The sequence below is a fragment of the Salvelinus namaycush genome, chromosome 1 (assembly GCF_016432855.1).
Source record: "Salvelinus namaycush isolate Seneca chromosome 1, SaNama_1.0, whole genome shotgun sequence".
Classification (NCBI taxonomy): Eukaryota; Metazoa; Chordata; class Actinopteri; order Salmoniformes; family Salmonidae; genus Salvelinus; species Salvelinus namaycush.
This window is the reverse complement of record NC_052307.1, coordinates 53,098,742-53,119,688: the sequence shown is the minus strand read 5'-3', so window position 1 is coordinate 53,119,688 and position 20,947 is coordinate 53,098,742. Positions and strand designations below refer to the sequence as shown.

At 42.3% G+C, this 20,947-nt stretch overlaps 1 protein-coding gene across 1 annotated transcript; it reads left to right on the top strand.

Moving 5' to 3' along the window:
• The first annotated feature begins 486 nt into the window (after window positions 1-486).
• Window positions 487-4,831, top strand: LOC120055777 (ARL14 effector protein-like). Its single transcript, XM_039003734.1, has 6 exons — window positions 487-505; window positions 2,279-2,379; window positions 2,592-2,781; window positions 2,890-3,033; window positions 3,189-3,256; window positions 3,544-4,831. Exons 2-6 carry the CDS (start codon window positions 2,309-2,311, stop codon window positions 3,770-3,772), a joined length of 702 nt encoding a protein of 233 aa, XP_038859662.1. The 5' UTR covers window positions 487-505; window positions 2,279-2,308; the 3' UTR covers window positions 3,773-4,831.
• The last annotated feature ends 16,116 nt before the right edge of the window (window positions 4,832-20,947 follow it).

Here is a 20,947-nt window from a genome sequence, read left to right as displayed (position 1 = left end):
AAAGAAAACACGGTCATAAAGAATGTATTTCCATGTTAGATCACCGAGGTCATGGTGGTTTGTCACCATGCTCATCCTCCAGGCGGCGAAAAGGAGCATTGCTTTGGCTACCGAAAGCCATAGAAAAAGATTAAACAATAATCTGTCGTTCTGCCCCTGAATAAGGCAGTTAACCCACTGTTCCCCGGTAGGCAGTCATTGTAAATAAGAATTTGTTCTTAACTGACTTGCCTGGTTAAATCAAAAGGAAACAATGGCTTCAGTCCAAACACTTAAAAGACAAACCTACAGCCCTCAAATTAATTGGACACTTCTGATGCCGTCTGACGAGAATACACTTGCAAGGTGAGGAAGGAATGATTCGTGCTTTTAAACCCACATGTACTTCCTGTATTGATTTGTTGTTAATAAAAAAAAAGGAAGGATTTTCTTTTTTTAAATGGCTCGCCCTTGCCCGGATATTTGTCACTCGTTCATCCCGCGATGATTGTGTTTTCAGCCAACGGTAGCTACAGTAAATTGTGATGGCATGTATACAATTATTAATATATGCCTACTGTATGATAGCTAGCAAATTAATTAGCTAAATAACGTTAGCCTGCCTAGCTGGAACTTCTGAAGAGGTTCCAGCGGTCTAAGGCACTGCATCTCAGTGCTTGAGGCATCACTACAGACACCCTGGTTCGATTCCAGGCTGTATCACAAACAGTGGTGAATGGGAGACCCATAGGGCGGCGCACAATTGGCCCAGCATTCTCGTGGTTTGGCCGGTGTAGATCATCATTGTAAATAAGAATTTGTTCTCAACTGACTTGCCTAGTTAAATAAAGGTTAAATAAATAAAAGTATTGGGGCTTCCCTATATGCTGAGGATGGAGCTATTTGGAAGAGGGGAAGAAATATCTCTCATGTGACCAAATCTATTCAACAAGCTATAATGGATGTTGAAAGATGGTTCAGTTTTAAAATGTCAGTGGTGAAATCTTGCTGTATGTTCTTCTCGAAGAAGAAAGTTGCTGATAATATATTGTTGTTTCTGTATGGATAGCCTATGGGGAGAGTTTTTAAGTACAAATATTTGGGTCTATGGTTCAATGAGCGATATACATGGGAAGAGCATGTCATACATTTTGAAACAAAGTGTAAGAAGGGGGTGAATCTTATTCGTTTGGTGTCTGGTTATGAGTAGGGTGCTGACAATCGTTGATAGATATTTTATAGAGCTCTGATCAGGACGACAATTGATTACTGGTGTATAGTTTCTGGAACAGCGGCGAAGACTTGGCTTCAGAGGCTGGACAGAATCCAGTACATAGTTTTATATATATCTTTAAGGATACGTAATGGTGCATTTTAAATCAATATCGTTATGTTTCTTACTAGTGGAGGCAGGTGAGATGCCTTTGGAAAAACAGCGGGGAAAATAGTTATTAGCTTATTGGGTTAGGCTGTGAGGTTGACCACAGCCTAATTCCCTGTCTGTATTGAATTGTTTATCATCTGAAAAATCTAAAAGGAGTGGCCTACTATTGGAAGTAATAAGGTTATTATGCAGAATTGAGAGACTGGGTGTGGTAGTGAGATTCTGCTGTGTCCCAGCCCATCGGGTGTGGAAGAGAATGAAATTGTAGACCAGTTAGCCAAAAGAGCTTTAAAACAATATATAATTGATACTAATGTTCCACTGGTTAGAGGTGAGGCGAAATGTAAGATTAGAGCCATTTTGATAGATGTGTGGCAGAAGTGATAGGACTCTGAGCCCAAGAGCCAGCATTTACAGAATATGCCCTCTAAAGAAAGGTCGGTGGACCAAGATTCATAGGTCTGATTAGGAAGGCAGAGGAGGTGTTTGCGCCATTGCGCCTAGGACATTGAACTCGTCATTGCAGCTGGTTGGCAAGCATGTGAATGGTTTGTCTCAGGAGTGTATGGTCATGAAATGGTGGAGCATGTGTTACATTGTTGTAAGTATGTTGAAGAGAGGGAAAGATTGAAGTGTAGGGTCATTGAGGTTGGTGGGGTTTGGAAGGGATTTTGTCGATTGGGAAGGGTCTATTGGAAGTTAGTAGGGCTCTTTTTTATTTTATCAGAAGTACTGAGTTAGGTAAGAGGATTTAGAAATGTGGCGCTAATGTTGTAAACCGTCATTGACTACACACTCCAGCACAGTAGGTGGCGGCAAACGTTTAATTGCAGACAGCCATTATATAATAGAAGAAGAATCACAGGAGTTGTGGAATCGTGCTTCTGATAGTTTGTATTGTTACTAAATAAATAGGTATCAGACCATACGAGAAGGAGGTTCATCATGCCTGTCACCTGTGCAGTAAACGGCTGCACCAACAAGTTTATCAAAGGGTCAGAAATAAGATTTTACAGGTAAGGAGTAAAGGACTTCAAGCTATCGTTAGTAAACTCTTTCTTCAAATGTTGTTGTCGCTAGTTGTTAGCCAGCTAACTAGATAGTCGCTGTTGAGTCTAGTTAGCTAAATTAGGTGTGTTTATACGTGCGAGAGAGAGGGAATGCATGCGTGCATGTGTCAGCTGCGCTTGCTTGTGTTAAGCAGTGTTTCTTGTCCTATTGTTCTTAGGTTCCCCATCAGTAAACCTCAGCTTGCCAACCAATGGGTACAAAGTTTGGGGATGAAAAACTTCATCCCTACACCTAACACTTGCCTCTGCTCAGAGCATTTTAACCCAGATTGTTTCCGAGACTACAATGGCAAACAATTTCTTAGGGAAGATGCAGTGCCCACAATTTTCGGGGCTGATTCATCGAAGGTAATGTGTGGTTTCATAGTTCCTCCATCGAGCTTTGCCTACTGTCTTTTTATTTTTTATTCAACTAGACTATAAGATGTTAAAAGATGTATGTTAAAAACATTGCAGCCTGAATTACGAAAAAGGGGGATGATGACCAAGGACACAAATGTGGCTAATCGCTTCGGGGTACCATCAGACCGGGAGAGGGCGAAGGCGCTGGAGAAGAGCAAGGCCAAAGAGAAACGACAGAGTACCCGGGACACTGGCAAGGTGTGTCATGTTTTCTCAGCTCACGCACATTTCATGCTTTACATTTTTGGGTAAATCACCCCTCAATGATGTTTAAATTAATGTTAGTGTAAATGCACAAGAGCATACTTCCCCTTGTCATCAACATTCACTCAGTTCTTTTTTTGTTTTTGCAGGGAAGAGGTGATGGCAGAAGACGAGGAGGAGGAGGAGGACGAGGAGGAGTCTCCTCAAACACTGACCGGTAAGAGTGGACACATGTTTCCAGAATCCATCACTGCATTGGTGCACTGCTCCGCTACTTTCCTCAAAGGCTGCAATGTATGCTTGTTTTCATTATTGCATTTCAAATTGTTGACTTTTTTACTGGAGAGACTAGCCAGTGAAAATTGGTGTAAGGGAGAAGGTAATCCAGCAGAAAGCAGTGTCATTCCGTAAATGATGCAAGACGCAGACTTTAGTTACTTGCAGGAGGCAGGTCAGAGAAAACTGACAGGGCTGTCATACGTTCCCGTTTTTGTGTATTTGCAGACAGACTATAGGGGCGAAGAGTAAAGTGTATGACAACAAAGGCTGCCTGCTCTCCTGCGGCAAGGACATGTGTGACTGCCTGGACGCGGACTGCATGGGCTGCTTCTACCCCTGCCCCGAGTGCAGCTCCCGCAGGTGTGGCGTGGAGTGCCGCTGTGACCGCAAGTGGCTCTACGAGCAGGTTGAGGTGGAGGGGGGAGAGATCATCCGCAACAAGTACGCTGGCTAGTCTCCCCCACACTTAGACCTTGAACTATGACTGTTGTTGAGATCAATAATATATATTTTTCTTTCTGTAGAGCGAGAATAAGAAATGGTCTGAAGTTGCCAAAAGAGAAACTTGATTTGATTATGTATCAAGAGTAAATGAATAGGAAATAATTCTCCTACAATGGTTTCAACCAGGTGTGATAGACACTGCATATGTCGTTTAATTCCTGTACAGAGGTTCAATTCAAGAAAGTGTATGCACATACACTTCACCGGTGCCTCGCCACGAGAACTCATGCAAGGGGAGAAAAAGGTATATGACGGAGATTTGTTTTGACCTTTTTCAAAAGTATGCATGCGTGAAGAATTATCTGTTTCTTTTTCTGCCATTCTGCATTATGGTTTTGGCAATTCTCCACTTGTTTTGATTAGTGATTTACATATTTGTTTTGTGCCCACAGCTGTCAATTACATTGGTCTTAATTCATATTAAAATGCTAGTGTCCAGAATCCAACCCTTGTGGTCAGGCCTACAAAAAGTGTATAATAATTATCGGTGATGTGACTGGTGACTTCTTCAGTATTGTATGTGTGGTTTTGCATCAATTTCCTTCAAATGTCCACAAGGTGTTAAGCGGCTAAAACTAGTGTGCTGCTTTACCACAGATGAGCTCTAATACAGGGTGTTTTGTGCAATTTCACAATTATTTTCTGTGACATATTAGGTCTATTTTTGGGTAGTGATAAATGGCCCATAGTCACAGTGGTGTATAAATACTGGAAAGTACTACTTTAGTAGTTTTTTTGTTCTGTACTTTATTATATCTTGACTACTTTTACTTCACTACATTGCTAAAGAAAATAATGTACTTTTTTCTCAATACATTTTCCCTGACACCCAAAAGTTACTTTTTGAATGTGTAATAGGAAAGAAAATGGTCTAATTCACACATTTTATCAAGATAACATCCCTACTGCCTCTGATATGGCGGACTCACTAAGCACATGCTTCGTTTGTAAATTATATCTTAGTGTTGGACCGTGCCCCTGGGTATCAATAAATAAAAAAAGAACACGAGGCTCTGGTTTGTTTATTATATTGTCTTATTTATACTGTTACTTGATACTTAAGTGTATTTTAGCAATTACATTTAGTTTTGATACTTGTATTTAAAAGCAATACTTAAGTCAAAGTGTTTTATTGTGCTAGCACATCAATGATGGAAACAGTATCATAAAATAGTCAAACTTGCTTAATATAGGGTTTTGGAGCAGCCACAGTTCAACTCTACAGTATTACGTTTCTAGTGGGTTAACTACACATCTGGGTGTTGCCCTGCTTATGCAATCACAGTTGGAGTTGTCCGTCTTTCATTTGATGCAGTCACATCTTTTGGCAACAGGTATGACGTAGGGGTTGGCCCCGGATGGACAGCCTTCCAGGTAGACCTCGTAGGACCACTCCTTGAAGTTTCACACCCCCTGGGAGTGTGGCAAATGTTTGCTCTGATAGTTCAGATCCTGCCAACGACCGCATTCATACCAGTAAGTTGAAACACTGGCCTGGTCCCGGATCCGTTGTGACGTATAGTCAACTAATGGCATGGCAATAACCATAGGACTTGGCAAGACAGCTCAAACCGGTCTACAATTCGGGTAATGGAAACCATTTTTTTTTATTGCATGATTCATTGTGTTACTCTTCTGCTGCCATTGTGATCTACACAGAACACAAATATAAACGCAACTTGTAAAGTGTTGGTTACATGAGCTACAATTTTTAAAAATCCAGAAATGTTCCATACACACACAAAAATCTTATTTCGCTCCAATTATATGCACAGTTTTCTATGTTTCATTTTCTGCCATTCTGCGTTATGGTTTTTGCAATATTCCACTTGTTTTGATTAGATGCACAATTTTTTGCCTCCTGAGGTTAAAGAGGAACTGTCGTGCCTTCTTCAACACACTGTCTGTGTGGGTGGGCCATTTCAGTTTGTCAGTGATGTGTACGCTAAGGAACTTCTCCACTGCAGTCCCATCGATGTGGATGGGGGGTGCTCCCTCTGCTGTTTCCTGAAGTCCACTATAATCTCCTTAGGTTTGTTGATGTTTAGTGTCAGGTTATTTTCCTGGCACCACACTCCCAGAGCCCTTACCTCCTCCCTGTAGGCTGTCTCATCGTTGTTGGTCATCAAGCCTACTACTGTTGTGTGTTCTGCACACTTGATGATTGAGTGGGCGTGCTTGGCTACGCAGTCATGGGTGAACAAGGAGTACAGGAGGGTGCTGAGCATGCACCCTTGTGGAGCCCCAGTGTTGAGGATCAGCGAAGAGGAGGTGTTGTTTCCTACCTTCACCACCTGGAGGTGACCCGTCAGGAAGTCCAGGACCCAGTTGCACAGTGCGGGGTTCAGACCCAGGGCCTCAAGCTTAATGATGAGCTTGGAGGGTACTATGCTGTTGAATGCTGAGCTATAGTCAATGAACAGAATTATTACATAGGTATGCCTCTTGTCCAGATGGGACAGGGCGTTGTGGTGGCGATTTGCATCGTCTGTGGATCTATTTGGGCAGTAAGTAAATTGAAGAGGGTCTAGGGTGGCAGGTAAGGTGGAGGTGATATGATACTTGAATAGTCTCTCAAATCACGTCATGATGACAGAGGTGAGTGATATGGGGTGATAGTCATTTAGTTCAATTACCTTTGCTTTCTTAGCCCCCATTGTCCCTGTACCTATCTCGAAGCATGTGGGGACAACAGACTGGGATAGGGAGAGATTTGAATATATCTGTGAACACACCAGCCAGCTAATCTGCGCATGCTCTTAGGACGCGGCTAGGGATACCGTCTGGGCCGGCAGCCTTGCGAGGGTTAACACTCTTAAATGTCTTACACGGAACCCAAACCAGCGCCGCGCGTACGCCATCGTGCAAAAATGTATTTTGTCCACCCACACCAAACGCGATCACAACACGCAGGTTAAAATATCAAAACAAACTCTGAACCAATTATATTATTTTGGGGACAGGTCGAAAAGCATTAAACATTTATGGCAATTTAGCTAGCTAGCTTGCACTTGCTAGCTAATTTGTCCTTTTTAGCTAGCTTGCTTTTGCTAGCTAATTTGTCCTGGGATATAAACATTGAGTTGTTATTTTACCTGAAATGCACAAGGTCCTCTACTCTGCCAATTAAACCACACATAAAATGGTCAACTGAATCGTTTCTAGTCATCACTCTTCCTTCCAGGCTTTTTCTTCTCTTTATATTGCGATTGGCAACTTTCATAAATTAGGTGCATTACCGCCACTGACCTCGTTCGTCTTTCAGTCACCTACGTGGGTATAACCAATGAGGAGATGGCACGTGGGTACCTCCTTCTACAAACCAATGAGGAGATGGGAGAGGCAGGACTTGCAGCGCGATCTGTGTTGGAAATAGAACTGACATCTATTTTAGCCCTTGGCAACGCAGACGCTCGTTGGCACGCGCGAGCAGTGTGGGTGCAATAATTGAGTAACTAAATAACTAATAACTAAATTTATTTTGCAACGAGCGGTGTAGTCAGCCTGTAACTCACGTCGGCCACGGAGAAGGAGAGCCCACAGTCCTTGGTAGCGGGCCGCATCGGTGGCACTATTATCCTCAAAGCGAGTGAAGGTGTTCAGCCTGTCCGGAAGCAAGACGTCGGTGTCCGCGACGTGGCTGGTTTTCCTTTTATAATCCGTGATTGTCTGTAGACCCTGCCACATACGTCTTGTGTCTGAGCCGTTGAACTGGGACTCATCTTTGTCCCTATACCGACGTTTAGCCTGCTTGATTACTTTGCAGAGTGAGTAACTACACTATTTGTATTCTTCTATATTCCCAGTTGTCTTGCCCTGGTTAAATGCTGTAGTTCGTGCTTTCAGTTTTGCGCGAATGCTCCCATCTATCCACGGTTTCTGGTTGGGGTAGGTTTTAATAGTCACAGTGGGTACAACATCTCCTATGTACTTCCTGATAAACTCATTCACTGTATCGGTATGTGTGTCGATATTATTTTCTGAAGCTACTCTGAAGATATCCCAGTCCGCGTGATCAAAACAATCTTGAAGCGTGGATTCCCGATTGGTCAGACAACGTTGAGTGGTCCTCACCACAGGTGCTTCCTGTTTGAGTTTCTGCCTATAGGAGGGGAGGAGCAAGATGGAATCGTGGTCCGATTTGCCGAATGGAGGGTGGGGGAGGGCCTTATATGCATTCTGAAAGGTAGTATAGCAATGGTCGAGGGTTTTAGGAGCGCGAGTACAGCAATCAAAATGTTGATAACATTTCAGGAGCCTTTTCCTCATTCGCTTTGCTAAAATCCCCAGCTACAATAAATGCAGCCTCAGGATATGTGGTTTCCAGTTTGCATAAAGTCCAGTGAAGTTCTTAGAGTGCCGTCGTGGTATTCGCTTGGGGGGGATGTAGACCGCTGTGGCTATTATTGACAAAAACTATCTCGGGAGATAGTACGGTTGGCATTTAATTGTGAGATATTCTAGGTCAGGTGAACAGAAGGACTTGAGTTCCTGTATGTTATCACAGTTACACCATAAGTCGTTAATCATAAAACATATACCTCCACCCTTCTGCTTCCCGGAGAGATGTTTGTTCCTGTCGGCGCGATGTACTGAGAACCCAACTGGCTTTACAGAGTCAGACAGTATATCTTGAGAGAGCCATGTTTGCGTAAAGCGGAATATGTTACAATTCCTGGTGTCCCTCTGAAAAGCAACTCTCGCCTTGAGCTCATCAATTTTATTATCCAGAGATTGGACATTAGCGAGTAAAATACTCGGGAGCGGTGGGTGGTGTGCACGCTTCCTGAGTCGGACCAGAAGACCGCCTCGAGTACCTCTCCTTCACCGGCGTTGTTTTGGGTCAGCCTCTGGAATAAGTGTGATTGCTCTCGGGAGAGCAAACAAAGGATCTGCTCCAGGGAAGTCATAATCCTGGTCGTAATACTGGAAGTTCTGGTGAGTTACCGCCGCTCTAATATCCAATAGTTCTTCCTGGCTGTATGTAATGACACAAAACAATTCCTGAGCTAATAATGTAAAAAAAATAGTACATAAACAAACAAAATGCTACAGAGTTGCTTAAGAGCTAGTCGCGATGCTGCCATCTCCGTCGGTGCCATTGTGTGACAGCATATTTCTGTTTGTTATAAGGCCCTTTTGTGAGGAAAAACTCATTCTGATAGGCTGGGCCTGGCTCCCCACTGGGTGGGCTTATGCCCTGCCCAGGCACGTGAAATCCATAGATTAGGTCCTATTGAATTTATTTCAATTGACTGATTTCCTTATATGAACTGTAACTCAGTAAAATCTTAGAAATTGTTGCATGGTGTGTTTATATTTTTGTTCAGTATTTATCAAACGGTGTAGTATAATTAATGATTTAGCTCAATTAGCACATAGTCCTAGTCAATGAAATTAAACAGCAGAAACTGTAGCATGGCTGCACTACAATATATTACACAACAGCTCACATGCAACATAATATAACTCAATGTAATGAAAAACAATTGAAACCTTCTTAGATAAACAACAGTGTTGTGTTCATTAGGGCACTCAACAGAGATCTTTTTGTATCAGATAAGAAAGATATGTCCAGGTAGGCCCTCCCTGTTTCAGTCCGTCTTGTCCAGTTTGGTACCTAATAAACACACAACCATAAATAAGTACTGTCTATCCTGATTTCGCTACCGTTGTCTTGCACAGCCCGGTGCATGTGGTGATGGTGATGCTTCCGTGACTGTCCTCTCTCTCCAGGGTGATGGTTATGATGTTTAGTCGGCAGCCACATCTGCAGTCTGTCCCCGCCCTCACTGGTGTCATCCACAGTGTTGCCTTGATGGCCAGCTGCAGCGTCCTTAAGTGGGTGCAGTACATAATGCTTCCACAAGAAGAACAGGTCCCTTCAGGTATCTGCTACAGTAGGGAAACACTTAGGGACCATACCGCGCACGTGCGTTCGTGTTTGCCATCGCACACATGTTGATTTTGTCCACCCACACTAGACACAATCAGGACACACAGGTTGAAATATCAAAACAAACTCTGAATCAACTATATTAATTTGGGGACATGTTGAAAAGCGTTAAACATTTATGTCAATTTAGCTACCTAGCTTGCTGTTGCTAGCTAATTTGTCTTGGGTTATTTTACCAGAAATGCACAAGGTCCTCTACTTCGACAATTAATCCACCGATAAAAGGGTAAACAGAGTTTTTTTCTAGAAATCTCTCCTTCTTCAGACTTCTTCTTTGGACATTATATGGCGGTTGGCAACCAATTTTAAGGTGCATTACCAACAACTGGACTGGAGTGTGGACCTCAGTTCATCTTTCAATCACGCGACACGAGCGGTGTGGTCAGCATGTTACCAATGGGGAGATGGGAAGGGCGGGACTTGCATAGCGTCACAAATAGAACCAAATTCTATTTTAGCGCCGGGCTACTCAGATGCACACGAGCAGTGTGGGCGCAATGATTTGAATAACATGTATGTGTACATTTATTTTGCAACGCGAGCGGTGTGGTCAGCATGTTACCTACATGCCATCTCCTCATAATTGTTTTGTGAGCATATACCTACGTGGGTGATTTAAAGATGACTTGAGGTCCACACTCCAGTCCAGTTGGTGGTGGTAATGCACCTTAAAGTTGGTTGCCAGCCGCCATATAAAGTCCAAAGAAGAAGAAGAAGCCTAAAGAGGAGAGATTACTAGAAACAAATTCGGTTTACCCTTATATCTGTGGATGAATTGTCGGAGTAGAGGACCTTGTGCATTTCAGATAAAATAACAACCTTGTTTATATCCCAGAACAAATTTGCTAGCAACAACAAGCTAGCTAGCTAAAATAACATCAATGTTTAATGCTTTTTGACCTGTCCCCAAATTAATGTAGTTGGTTCAGAGTTCGTTTTTATATTTCAACATGCATGTCCTTATCGCATCTGGTGTGGGTGGACAAAATCAACATGCGCACAATGGTGCATGCGGACGTGCCCGAGCGGTCTGGTCAGCATGTTTGGTCACACTTTAAACAACGTTTATCTTATAAGGCCTTCAGACTCCCTTTATAAGGGCACCCCAAATCATTAAGTGAATGTAATCCTATATGAAGGGTGGCATATAGGATCATCAAAAGTCATGCAATAAATTCTCGGATAACCCAAAGATTCCTAGATGCCCTTCCAGACTATCTCCGCCTACCCAAGGACGTCAAAGTACAAAAATCAGTTAACCACCTAACTGAGGAACTCAATTTAACCTTGCACAATACCCTAGATGCAGTCGCACCCCTAAAAGCTCCCTGGTATACAGAAAATACCCGAGCTCTGAAGCAAGCTTCCAGAAAATTGGAACGGAAATGGCGCCACACCAAAATGGAAGTCTTCCGACTAGCTTGGAAAGACAGTACCGTACAGTATCGAAGAGCCCTCACTGCTGCTCGATCATCCTATTTTTCCAACTTAATTGAGGAAAATAAGAACAATCCAAAATGTATTTTTGATACTGTCGCAAAGCTAACTAAAAAGCAACATTCCCCAAGAGAGGATGGCTTTCACTTCAGCAGTGATAAATTCATTAACTTCTTTGAGGAAAAGATCATGCTCATTAGAAAGCAAATTACGGACTCCTCTTTAAATCTGTGCATTCCTCCAAAGCTCAGTTGACCTGAGTCTGCACAACTCTGCCAGGACCTAGGATCAAGGGAGACACTCAAGTGTTTTAGTACTATATCTCTTGACACAATGATGAAAATAATCATGGCCTCTAAACCTTCAAGCTACATACTGGACCCTATTCCAACTAAACTACTGAAAGAGCTGCTTCATGTGCTTGGCCCTCCTATGTTGAACATAATAAATGGCTCTCTATCCACCGGATGTGTACCAAACTCACTAAAAGTGGCATCAATAAAGCCTCTCTTGAAAAAGCCAAACCTTGACCCAGAAAATATAAAGAACTATCGGCATATATCGAATCTCCCATTCCTCTCAAAAAATTTTGAAAAGCTGTTGCGCAACTCACTGCTTTCCTGAAAACAAACAATGTATACGAAACGCTTCAGTCTGGTTTTAGACCCCATCATAGCACTGAGACAGCACTTGTGAAGGTGGTAAATTACCTTTTAATGGCGTCAGACCGAGGATCTGCATCTGTCCTCGTGCTCCTAGACCTTAGTGCTGCTTTTGATACCATCGATCACCACATTCTTTTGGAGAGATTGGAAACCCAAATTGGTCTACACGGGCAAGTTCTGGCCTGGTTTAGATCTTATCTGTCGGAAAGATATCAGTTTGTCTCTGTGGATGGTTTGTCCTCTGACAAACCAACTGTAAATTTCGGTGTTCTTCAAGGTTCCGTTTTAGGACCACTATTGTTTTCACTATATATTTTACCTCTTGGTGATGTCATTCGGAAACATAATGTTAACTTTCACTGCTATGCGGATGACACACAGCTGTACGTTTCGATGAAACATGGTGAATCCCCAAAATTGCCCTCGCTGGAAGCCTGTGTTTCAGACATAAGGAAGTGGATGGCTGCAAATGTTCTACTTTTAAACTCGGACAAAATAGAGATGCTTGTTCCAGGTCCCAAGAAACAAAGAGATCTTCTGTTGAATCTGACAATTAATCTTGATGGTTGTACAGTCGTCTCAATTAAAACTGTGAAGGACCTCGGCGTTACTCTGGACCCTGATCTCTCTTTTGACGAACATATCAAGACTGTTTCAAGAACAGCTTTTTTCCATCTACGTAACATTGCAAAAATCAGAAACTTTCTGTCCAAAAATGATGCAGAAAAATTAATCCATGCTTTTGTCACTTCTAGGTTAGACTACTGCAATGCTCTACTTTCCGGCTACCCGGATAAAGCACTAAATAAACTTCAGTTAGTGCTAAACGTGGCTGCTAGAATCTTGACTAGAACCCAAAAATGTGATCATATTACTCCAGTGCTAGCCTCTCTACACTGGCTTCCTATTAAGGCAAAGGCTGATTTCAAGGTTTTACTGCTAACCTACAAAGCATTACATGGGCTTGCTCCTACCTATCTTTCCGATTTGGTCCTGCCGTACATACCTACACCTACGCTACGGTCACAAGACGCAGGCCTCCTTACTGTCCCTAGAATTTCTAAACAAACAGCTGGAGGCAGGGCTTTCTCCTATAGAGCTCCATTTTTATGGAATGGTCTGCCTACCCATGTGAGAGACGCAGACTCGGTCTCAACCTTGAAGTCTTTATTGAAGACTCATCTCTTCAGTAGGTCCTATGATTGAGTGTAGTCTGGCCCAGGAGTGTAAAGGTGAACGGAAAGGCACTGGAGCAATGAACCGCCCTTGCTGTCTCTGCCTGGCCGGTTCCCCTCTCTCCACTGGGATTCTCTGCCTCTAACCCTATTACAGTGGCTGAGTCACTGGCTTACTGGTGCTCTTCCATGCCGTCCCTAGGATGGGTGCGTCACTTGAGTGGGTTGAGTCACTGACGTGATCTTCCTGTCTGGGTTGGCGCCCCCCCTTGGGTTGTGCCGTGGCGGAGATCTTTGTGGGCTATACTCGGCCTTGTCTCAGGATGGTAAGTTGGTGGTTGAAGATATCCCTCTAGTGGGTTGGGGGCTGTGCTTTGGCAAAGTGGGTGGGGTTATATCCTGCCTGTTTGGCCCTGTCTGGGGGTATCGTCGGATGGGGCCACAGTGTCTCGCGACCACTCCTGTCTCAGCCTCCAGTATTTATGCTGCAGTAGTTTATGTGTCAGGGGGCTATGGCCAGTCTGTTATATCTGGAGTATTTCTCCTGTCTTATCCGGTGTCCTACGTGAATTTAAGTATGCTCTCTCTAACTCTCTTTCTTTCTTTCTCTCTCTCGGAGGACCTGAGCCCTAGGACCATGCCTCAGGACTATCTGGCCTGATGACACTTTGCTGTCCCCAGTACACCTGGCCATGCTGCTGCTCCATTTTCAACTGTTCTGCCTGCGGCTATGGAATCCTGACCTGTTCACCGGACGTGCTACCTGTCCCAGACCTGCTGTTTTCAACTCTCTAGAGACAGCAGAAGCGGTAGAGATACTCTGAATGATCGGCTATGAAAAGCCAACTGACATTTACTCCTGAGGTGCTGACCTGTTGCACCCTCGACATCCACTGTGATTATTATTATTTAACCCTGCTGGTCACCTATGAACATTTGAACATCTTGGCCATGTTCTGTTATAATCTCCACCCGGCACAGCCAGAAGAGGACTGGCCACCCCTCATAGCCTGGTTCCTCTCTAGGTTTCTTCCTAGGTTCTGGCCTTTCTAGGGAGTTTTTCCTAGCCACCATGCTTCTACACCTGCATTGCTTGCTGTTTGGGGTTTTAGGCTGGGTTTCTGTACAGCACTTTGAGATATCAGCTGATGTAAGTAGGGCTTTATAAATAAATTTGATTTGATTTTGTGTGTGCCACATTTGCCAAAGCACCAGACAAAAGTACCTCACCTGTTGTGTCACTTATATTATATGATAAATTTTATTTATTCATTTACAACCTGAATATGATTATGGCCATAATGGCAGGTTTCCTAACTGAGATTTCTCAGACCACATAACATTCCCTCTTGGTCTCCCAAATGGACATTTTATGTATCATTTCAATCAGTGATTCACAACCGCTCGGAGGGCATTACTGTGGATCTGTTAAAGATGTTTGTCAGAGATAATGCCATCAATATCTGAGATATACAGATGCGCAAAGAGAGATTCTAATCAAATCACATGAGTCATTTTCTATTTGGTCATGAGCCAAAACCAATAGTAGATTTGGGAGGAAAAAGATAGTATACTGTTGGAAGCTACTTCACTCATTAAGAGAATAGATTATTCTACATCAACATAGCCCTCTTAGATCAAATTTATCACCAAAATGATGTTGAATTAGATTACATGAAATGTTCAGATTAAATTGTCAATTAGTTTATAAAATAATCTGTGCTACACTGAGTCTTTTGAAATTAGGAAAAATGTATTGTTATTGTATTATTATTTTATTCCATTACAAAACGCTACAGCCAGGGTACCAAAGCAAATTAGAATGTGAAAAGGGGAGACAATTAAGAGATTACATTTGTACAGTACATCTCAAAATCTTAATTTAAATATCAAATCTCATGAAAGGCTTTCAACTTTTCAACATTAGTAACAATTTAACATTCACACAATATAAAACCAATTAGAATTCAAATGAACATGACACTATCAATTTATCAATGGCATTTTTCTTCTATTTTCTTCTATTCAGATTAGTCACATTGAAAAGATCTCGGTAAGTGATGAAAATGTTTTCCAACTATTCTAAGCGCATACTGCCTTGGAACCCTTCCAGATCAAGTTATTCCTCTCTCCACAAGTTGTATCATCTATTTTGAGCATGACAAATACAAAAATTACAGTCAAACATAAAGATTCAGGGGTAACACGCATGCCATTCAGATATTCACTAGCTTACACACACACACTAAGAAATGAAATTTAGAGGCAGAGATAGTCAATGAAATCAGCAATGAACACAAGAGTCTGCAAAGTCAACATGCTCACCTGTTGGGTTCTCCCTTTTGATTTAGTGACCAAGAAGGGTTGCCCCAGCTCTGTTATCCTCTGCATGTATAAATATTATCATAAGGGTATTGCTCCATATATGATTGCTTTAATCCGACAAGGACCTTTCTTATACCTTGCAAGGGGGTGGACTCAAATATTTTATGCTCTGTTGCCTTGGAATAGTGAGATTTTTCCTACCTGTCTGTCTAAGTGTAAATATAGAGGTTTAGCTCCTTTGGTACGTGGATAGGCTCAGGTCTGTAACTCAAGGTCAATTCACCCACACAAGGGGAGCAAGCTCACGCCTTTAGACGATCTGTATCAAAACACAAGGCAGAATGGCTTAAATGGATTAGCAATGTGTGTGCTCCCACTAGAACCAACATGTAACACTGCCAACGCATGGAAAACTCATATAACGCCTCCATCTCCTATAAAGGTGCCTGTCAGCCCCCTCTCAGAAAGAGGACAGCACACCAAATCCTCTGTCATTTCAGACTCGAAACAGTGTTGTCCGCACTATAGATATTCCTTGGATACATTAATATGTAACAGAGATGGTTGTGTGACTACACTTGTTGAAGTCCTGTCTATTTGACCAATGCCTATAAAGGCACTTGGTTGACAATCCCATTCTGTGGTGTATCATAATTATTGCATTCCCCTCTGAACCATTGGCTGCCTTTATAAGTTCCCGATGCATAAGATGGCTAAATCGAGACGTATCTCTAAAGAATCTTATTTGGCATAGGTTCATTTTCATGAGAAAGTGCAATCATTTGACTAAGCCATTATTCAGTTTAATATTAATCCTTTTCGAGGGGAATATGCTAATTAAGTGACTCTAGTATTTTATAATTTCTGACACCTTCACCAACCATGCTCACACTTGAAGATAAATTCTGTGTTGGGAAAAGTACCCAATTGTCATACTTGAGTAAAAGTAAACACCTTAATAGAAAATGAGTAAAAGTCTAGAAGTATTTGGTTTTAAATATACTTATGTATCAAAAGTAAAAGAATAAATCATTTCACATTCCTTATATTAAGCAAACCGTCTTCTTTTTTTCTTTTTTTTCATTTACGGATAGCCAGGGCCAGGGGCACACTCCAACACCCAGACATCATTTAGAAACAAAGCATTTGTGTTTAGTGAGTCCGCCAGATCAGAGGCAGTAGGGTTGACCAGGGGTGTTCTCCTTATAAGTCTGTGAATTGGATCATTTTCCTGTCCTGCTAAGCATTCTTAAAAAAAATGTATTTCACCTTTATTTAACCAGGTAGGCTAGTTGAGAACAAGTTCTCATTTGCAACTGTGACCTGGCCAAGATAAAGCATAGCAATTCGACACATACAACAACACAGAGTTACACATGGAATAAACAAAACATACAGTCAATAATACAGTAGAAATATAAGTCTATATACAATGTGAGCAAATGAGGTGAGATAAGGGAGGTAAAGGCAAAAAAAGGCCATGGTGGCGAGGTAAATACAATATAGCAAGTAAAACACTGGAATGGTAGATTTGCAGTGGAAGAATGTGCCAAGTAGAAATAAAAATAATGGGGTGCAAAGGAGCAAAATAAATTAAATAAATACAGTAGGGGAAGAGGTAGTTGTTTGGGCTAAATTATAGATGGGCTATGTACAGGTGCAGTAATCTGTGAGCTGCTCTAACAGCTGGTGAGGGAGATAAGTGTTTCCAGCTTCAGAGATTTTTGCAGTTCGTTCCAGTCATTGGCAGCAGAGAACTGGAAGGAAAGATGACCAAAGCAGGAATTGGCTTTGGGGGTGACCAGTGAGATATACCTGCTGGAGCGCGTGCTACGAGTGGGTGCTGCTATGGTGACCAGTGAGCTGAGATAAGGCGGGGCTTTACCTAGCAGAGGCTTGTAGATCACCTGTAGCCAGTGGGTTTGGCGACGAGTATGAAGCGAGGGTCAACCAACGAGAGCGTACAGGTCGCAATGGTGGGTAGTGTATGGGGCTTTGGTGACAAAATGGATGGCACTGTGATAGACTGCATCCAGTTTGTTGAGTAGAGTGTTGGAGGCTATTTTATAGATGACATCACCGAAGTCGAGGATCGGTAGGATGGTCAGTTTTACGAGGGTATGTTTGGCAGCATGAGTGAAGGATGTAACCCATTATAAACTCAGCAAAAAAATAATCGTCCTCTCACTGTCAACTGCGTTTATTTTCAGCAAACTTAACATGTGTAAATATTTGTATGACCATAAGATTCAACAACTGAGACATAAACTGAACAAGTTCCACAGACATGTGACTACCATAAATTGAATAATGTGTCCCTGAACAAAGGAGCGGTCAAAATCAAAAGTAACAGTCAGTATCTGGTGTGGCCACCAGCTGCATTAAGTACTGCAGTGCATCTCCTCCTCATGGACTGCACCAGATTTGCCAGTTCTTGCTGTGAGATGTTACCCCACTCTTCCACCAAGGCACCTGCAAGTTCCCTGACATTTCTGGGGGGAATGGCCCTAGCCCTCATCCTCTGATCCAACAGGTCCCAGACGTGCTCAATGGGATTGAGATCCGGGCTCTTCGCTGGCCATGGCAGAACACAGACATTCCTGTCTTGCAGGAAATCACACACAGAATGAGCAGTATGGCTGGTGGCATTGTCATGCTGGAGTGTCATGTCAGGATGAGCCTTCAGGAAGGGTACCACATGACGGAGAAGGATGTCTTCCCTGTAACGCACAGCATTGAGATTGCCTGCAATGACAACAAGCTCAGTCCGATGATGCTGTGACACACTGCCCCAGACCCTGACGGACCCTCCACCTCCAAATCGATCCCGCTCCAGAGTACAGGCCTCGGTGTAACGCTCATTCCTTCGACAATAAACGCACCCGTTGAGACAAAACCGCAACTCACCAGTGAAGAGCACTTTTTGCCAGTCTTTTTGCCAGGAACTTATAAAAACATTACCGGACATTTTATCTGATCATAATCCCATTCTTTGTACATTTCAAATCTTCCCAATGAAAACGTGTGCGCTGAGATTGAGGTTTAATAATACTTTACTACACAACTCTTGACTTAATCTTTCAGTTTAGATCCAATTTAAAATATATTTTTTAAATAAATACCACTCAGTGGAGGACTCAACTATGGTATGATTAGCTGTAAAAGGTTTCATAAGAGGAAACACTACACATCCTCTAATTATCCTCTAATTTACAGAAATTAAGGTTTCAGAAAATCAGTGAATTGGAAAGTCCTTGTAAAATCCTGGAAGACTCTTAAAAACAACTATTCAACAGAGAGAGAAATTGAGCTAAAAACAAGTAGACTGGAACTAACTGACCTTTTATTTTATTTTACCTTTATTTAACCAGGTAGGCCAGTTGAGAACAAGTTCTCATTTACAACTGAGACCTGGCCAAGATAAAGCATAGCAACACAGAAAAAACAACAACACAGAGTTACACATAAACAAACGTACAGTCAATAAAATTAAAATTAAAATAGAAAGATCTATGTACATATGTACAGTTGAAGTCGGAAGTTTACATACACCTTAGCCAAATACATTTAAACTCAGTTTTTCACAATTCCTGACATTTAATCCCAGTAACAAATCCCTGTTTTAGGTCAGTTAGGATCACCACTTTATTTTAAGAATGTGAACTGTCAGAATAATAGTAGAGAGAGTGATTTATTTCAGCTTTTATTTATTTCATCACATTCCCAGTGGGTCAGAAGTTTACATACACTCAATTAGTATTTGGTAGCATTGCCTTTAAATTGTTTAACTTGGGTCAAACGTTTCGGGTAGCCTTCCACAAACTTCCCACAATAAGTTGGGTGAATTTTGGCCCATTCCTCCTGACAGAGCTGGTGTAACTGAGTCAGGTTTGTAGGCCTCCATGCTCGCACACACTTTTTCAGTTCTGCCCACAAATGTTCTATAGGATTGAGGTCAGGGCTTTGTGATGGTCACTCCAATATCTTGACTTTGTTGTCCTTAAGCCATTTTGCCACAACTTTGGAAGTATGCTTGGGGTCATTGTCCATTTGGAAGACCCATTTGCGATCAAGCTTTAACTTCTTGACTGATGTCTTGAAATGTTGCTTCAATATATCCACATAATTTTCCTACCTCATGATGCCATCTATTTTGTGAAGTGCACCAGTCCTTCCTGCAGCAAAGCACCCCTCCCAACCACCCCTGTGCTTCACGGTTGGGATGGTATTCTTTGGCTTGCAAGCCTCCCCCTTTTTCCTCCAAACATAACAATGGTCATTATGGCCAAACAGTTATATTTTTGTTTAATCAGACCAGAGGACATTTCTCCAAAAAGTATGATCTTTGTCCCCATGTGCAGTTGCAAACCGTAGTCTGGCTTTTTTTATGGTGGTTTTGGAGCAGTGGCTTCTTCCCTGCTGAGCGGCTTTTCAGGTTATGTTGATATAGGACTCGTTTTACTTTGGATTTAGACACTTTGTACCTGTTTCCTCCAGCATCTTCACAAGGTCCTTTGCTGTTGTTCTGGGATTGATTTGCACTTTTCGCACCAAAGTACATTAATCTCTAGGAGACAGAACGCGTCTCCTTCCTGAGCGGTATGACGGATGCGTGGTCCCATGGTGTTTATACCTGCATACTATTGTTTCAATATATCCACATTCATTTTCCTCCCTCATGATGCCATCTATTTTGTGAAGTTCACCAGTCCCTCCTGCGGCAAAGCAGCCCCACAACATGATGCTGCCACCCCCGTGCTTCACGGTTGGGATGGTGTTCTTCGGCTTGCAAGCCTCCCCTTTGCGTACTATTGTTTGTACAGATGAACGTGGTACCTTCAGGCGTTTGGAAATTGCTCCCAAGGATGAACCAGACTAGTGGAGGTGTACAATTTTTTTCTGAGGTCTTGGCTGATTTCTTTTGATTTTCCCATTATGTCAAGCAAAGAGGCACTGAGTTTGAAGGTAGGGCCTTGAAATACATCCCCTGTTACACCTCCAATTGACTCAAATAATGTCAATTAGCCTATCAGAAGCTTCTAAAGCCACAACATAATTTTCTGGAATTTTCCAAGCTGTTTAAAGGCTGATATCTGATCCTACAAAAATAAATGCAACTTTTAGAGCGTAGTATTCAGATTTATACAATTCCTCACATAGCTTTGATACTTCTGCTTGTCGGCAGTTCTTGGAGATCCTTACGTTGCCCAAACGCTCTCACTTTATCTGAACTGAAAGCTGGTCTTTTAAATATGAAGAAAGATAAAGCCTGGTATTGATGGAATACCTCCTGAACTCATTCTCAACTCACTTGAGAAAAGGACAATTCTACAGAGACATCAATACAGCTATTATATCCCTAATCTCTAAGAAAGGAAAAGAACTCACAAATTGTGCTAATTTTCGGCTAATCAGTTTAATCGGAAAAGAAATGAAGATGTATGCCAAAAGTTCTAGCCATGCACCTAGAGAAAGTTATTAACAAGCTCATACATCCTGACCAAACAGGGTTTATTAAGGGTCGTCAGGCAACCGATAACATGCACCGCCTGTTTCATGTGGTTCCT

What these genes read in the sequence shown, in the direction of transcription:
- LOC120055777 (XM_039003734.1), top strand. Translation starts at nt 2,309, where the DNA reads ATGCCTGTCACCTGTGCAGTAAACGGCTGCACCAACAAGTTTATCAAA. An exon ending in TCAGAAATAAGATTTTACAG is followed by an intron (nt 2,380 to 2,591) that starts GTAAGGAGTAAA and finishes TATTGTTCTTAG; the next exon opens with GTTCCCCATCAGTAAACCTC. An exon ending in TCGGGGCTGATTCATCGAAG is followed by an intron (nt 2,782 to 2,889) that starts GTAATGTGTGGT and finishes AAAACATTGCAG; the next exon opens with CCTGAATTACGAAAAAGGGG.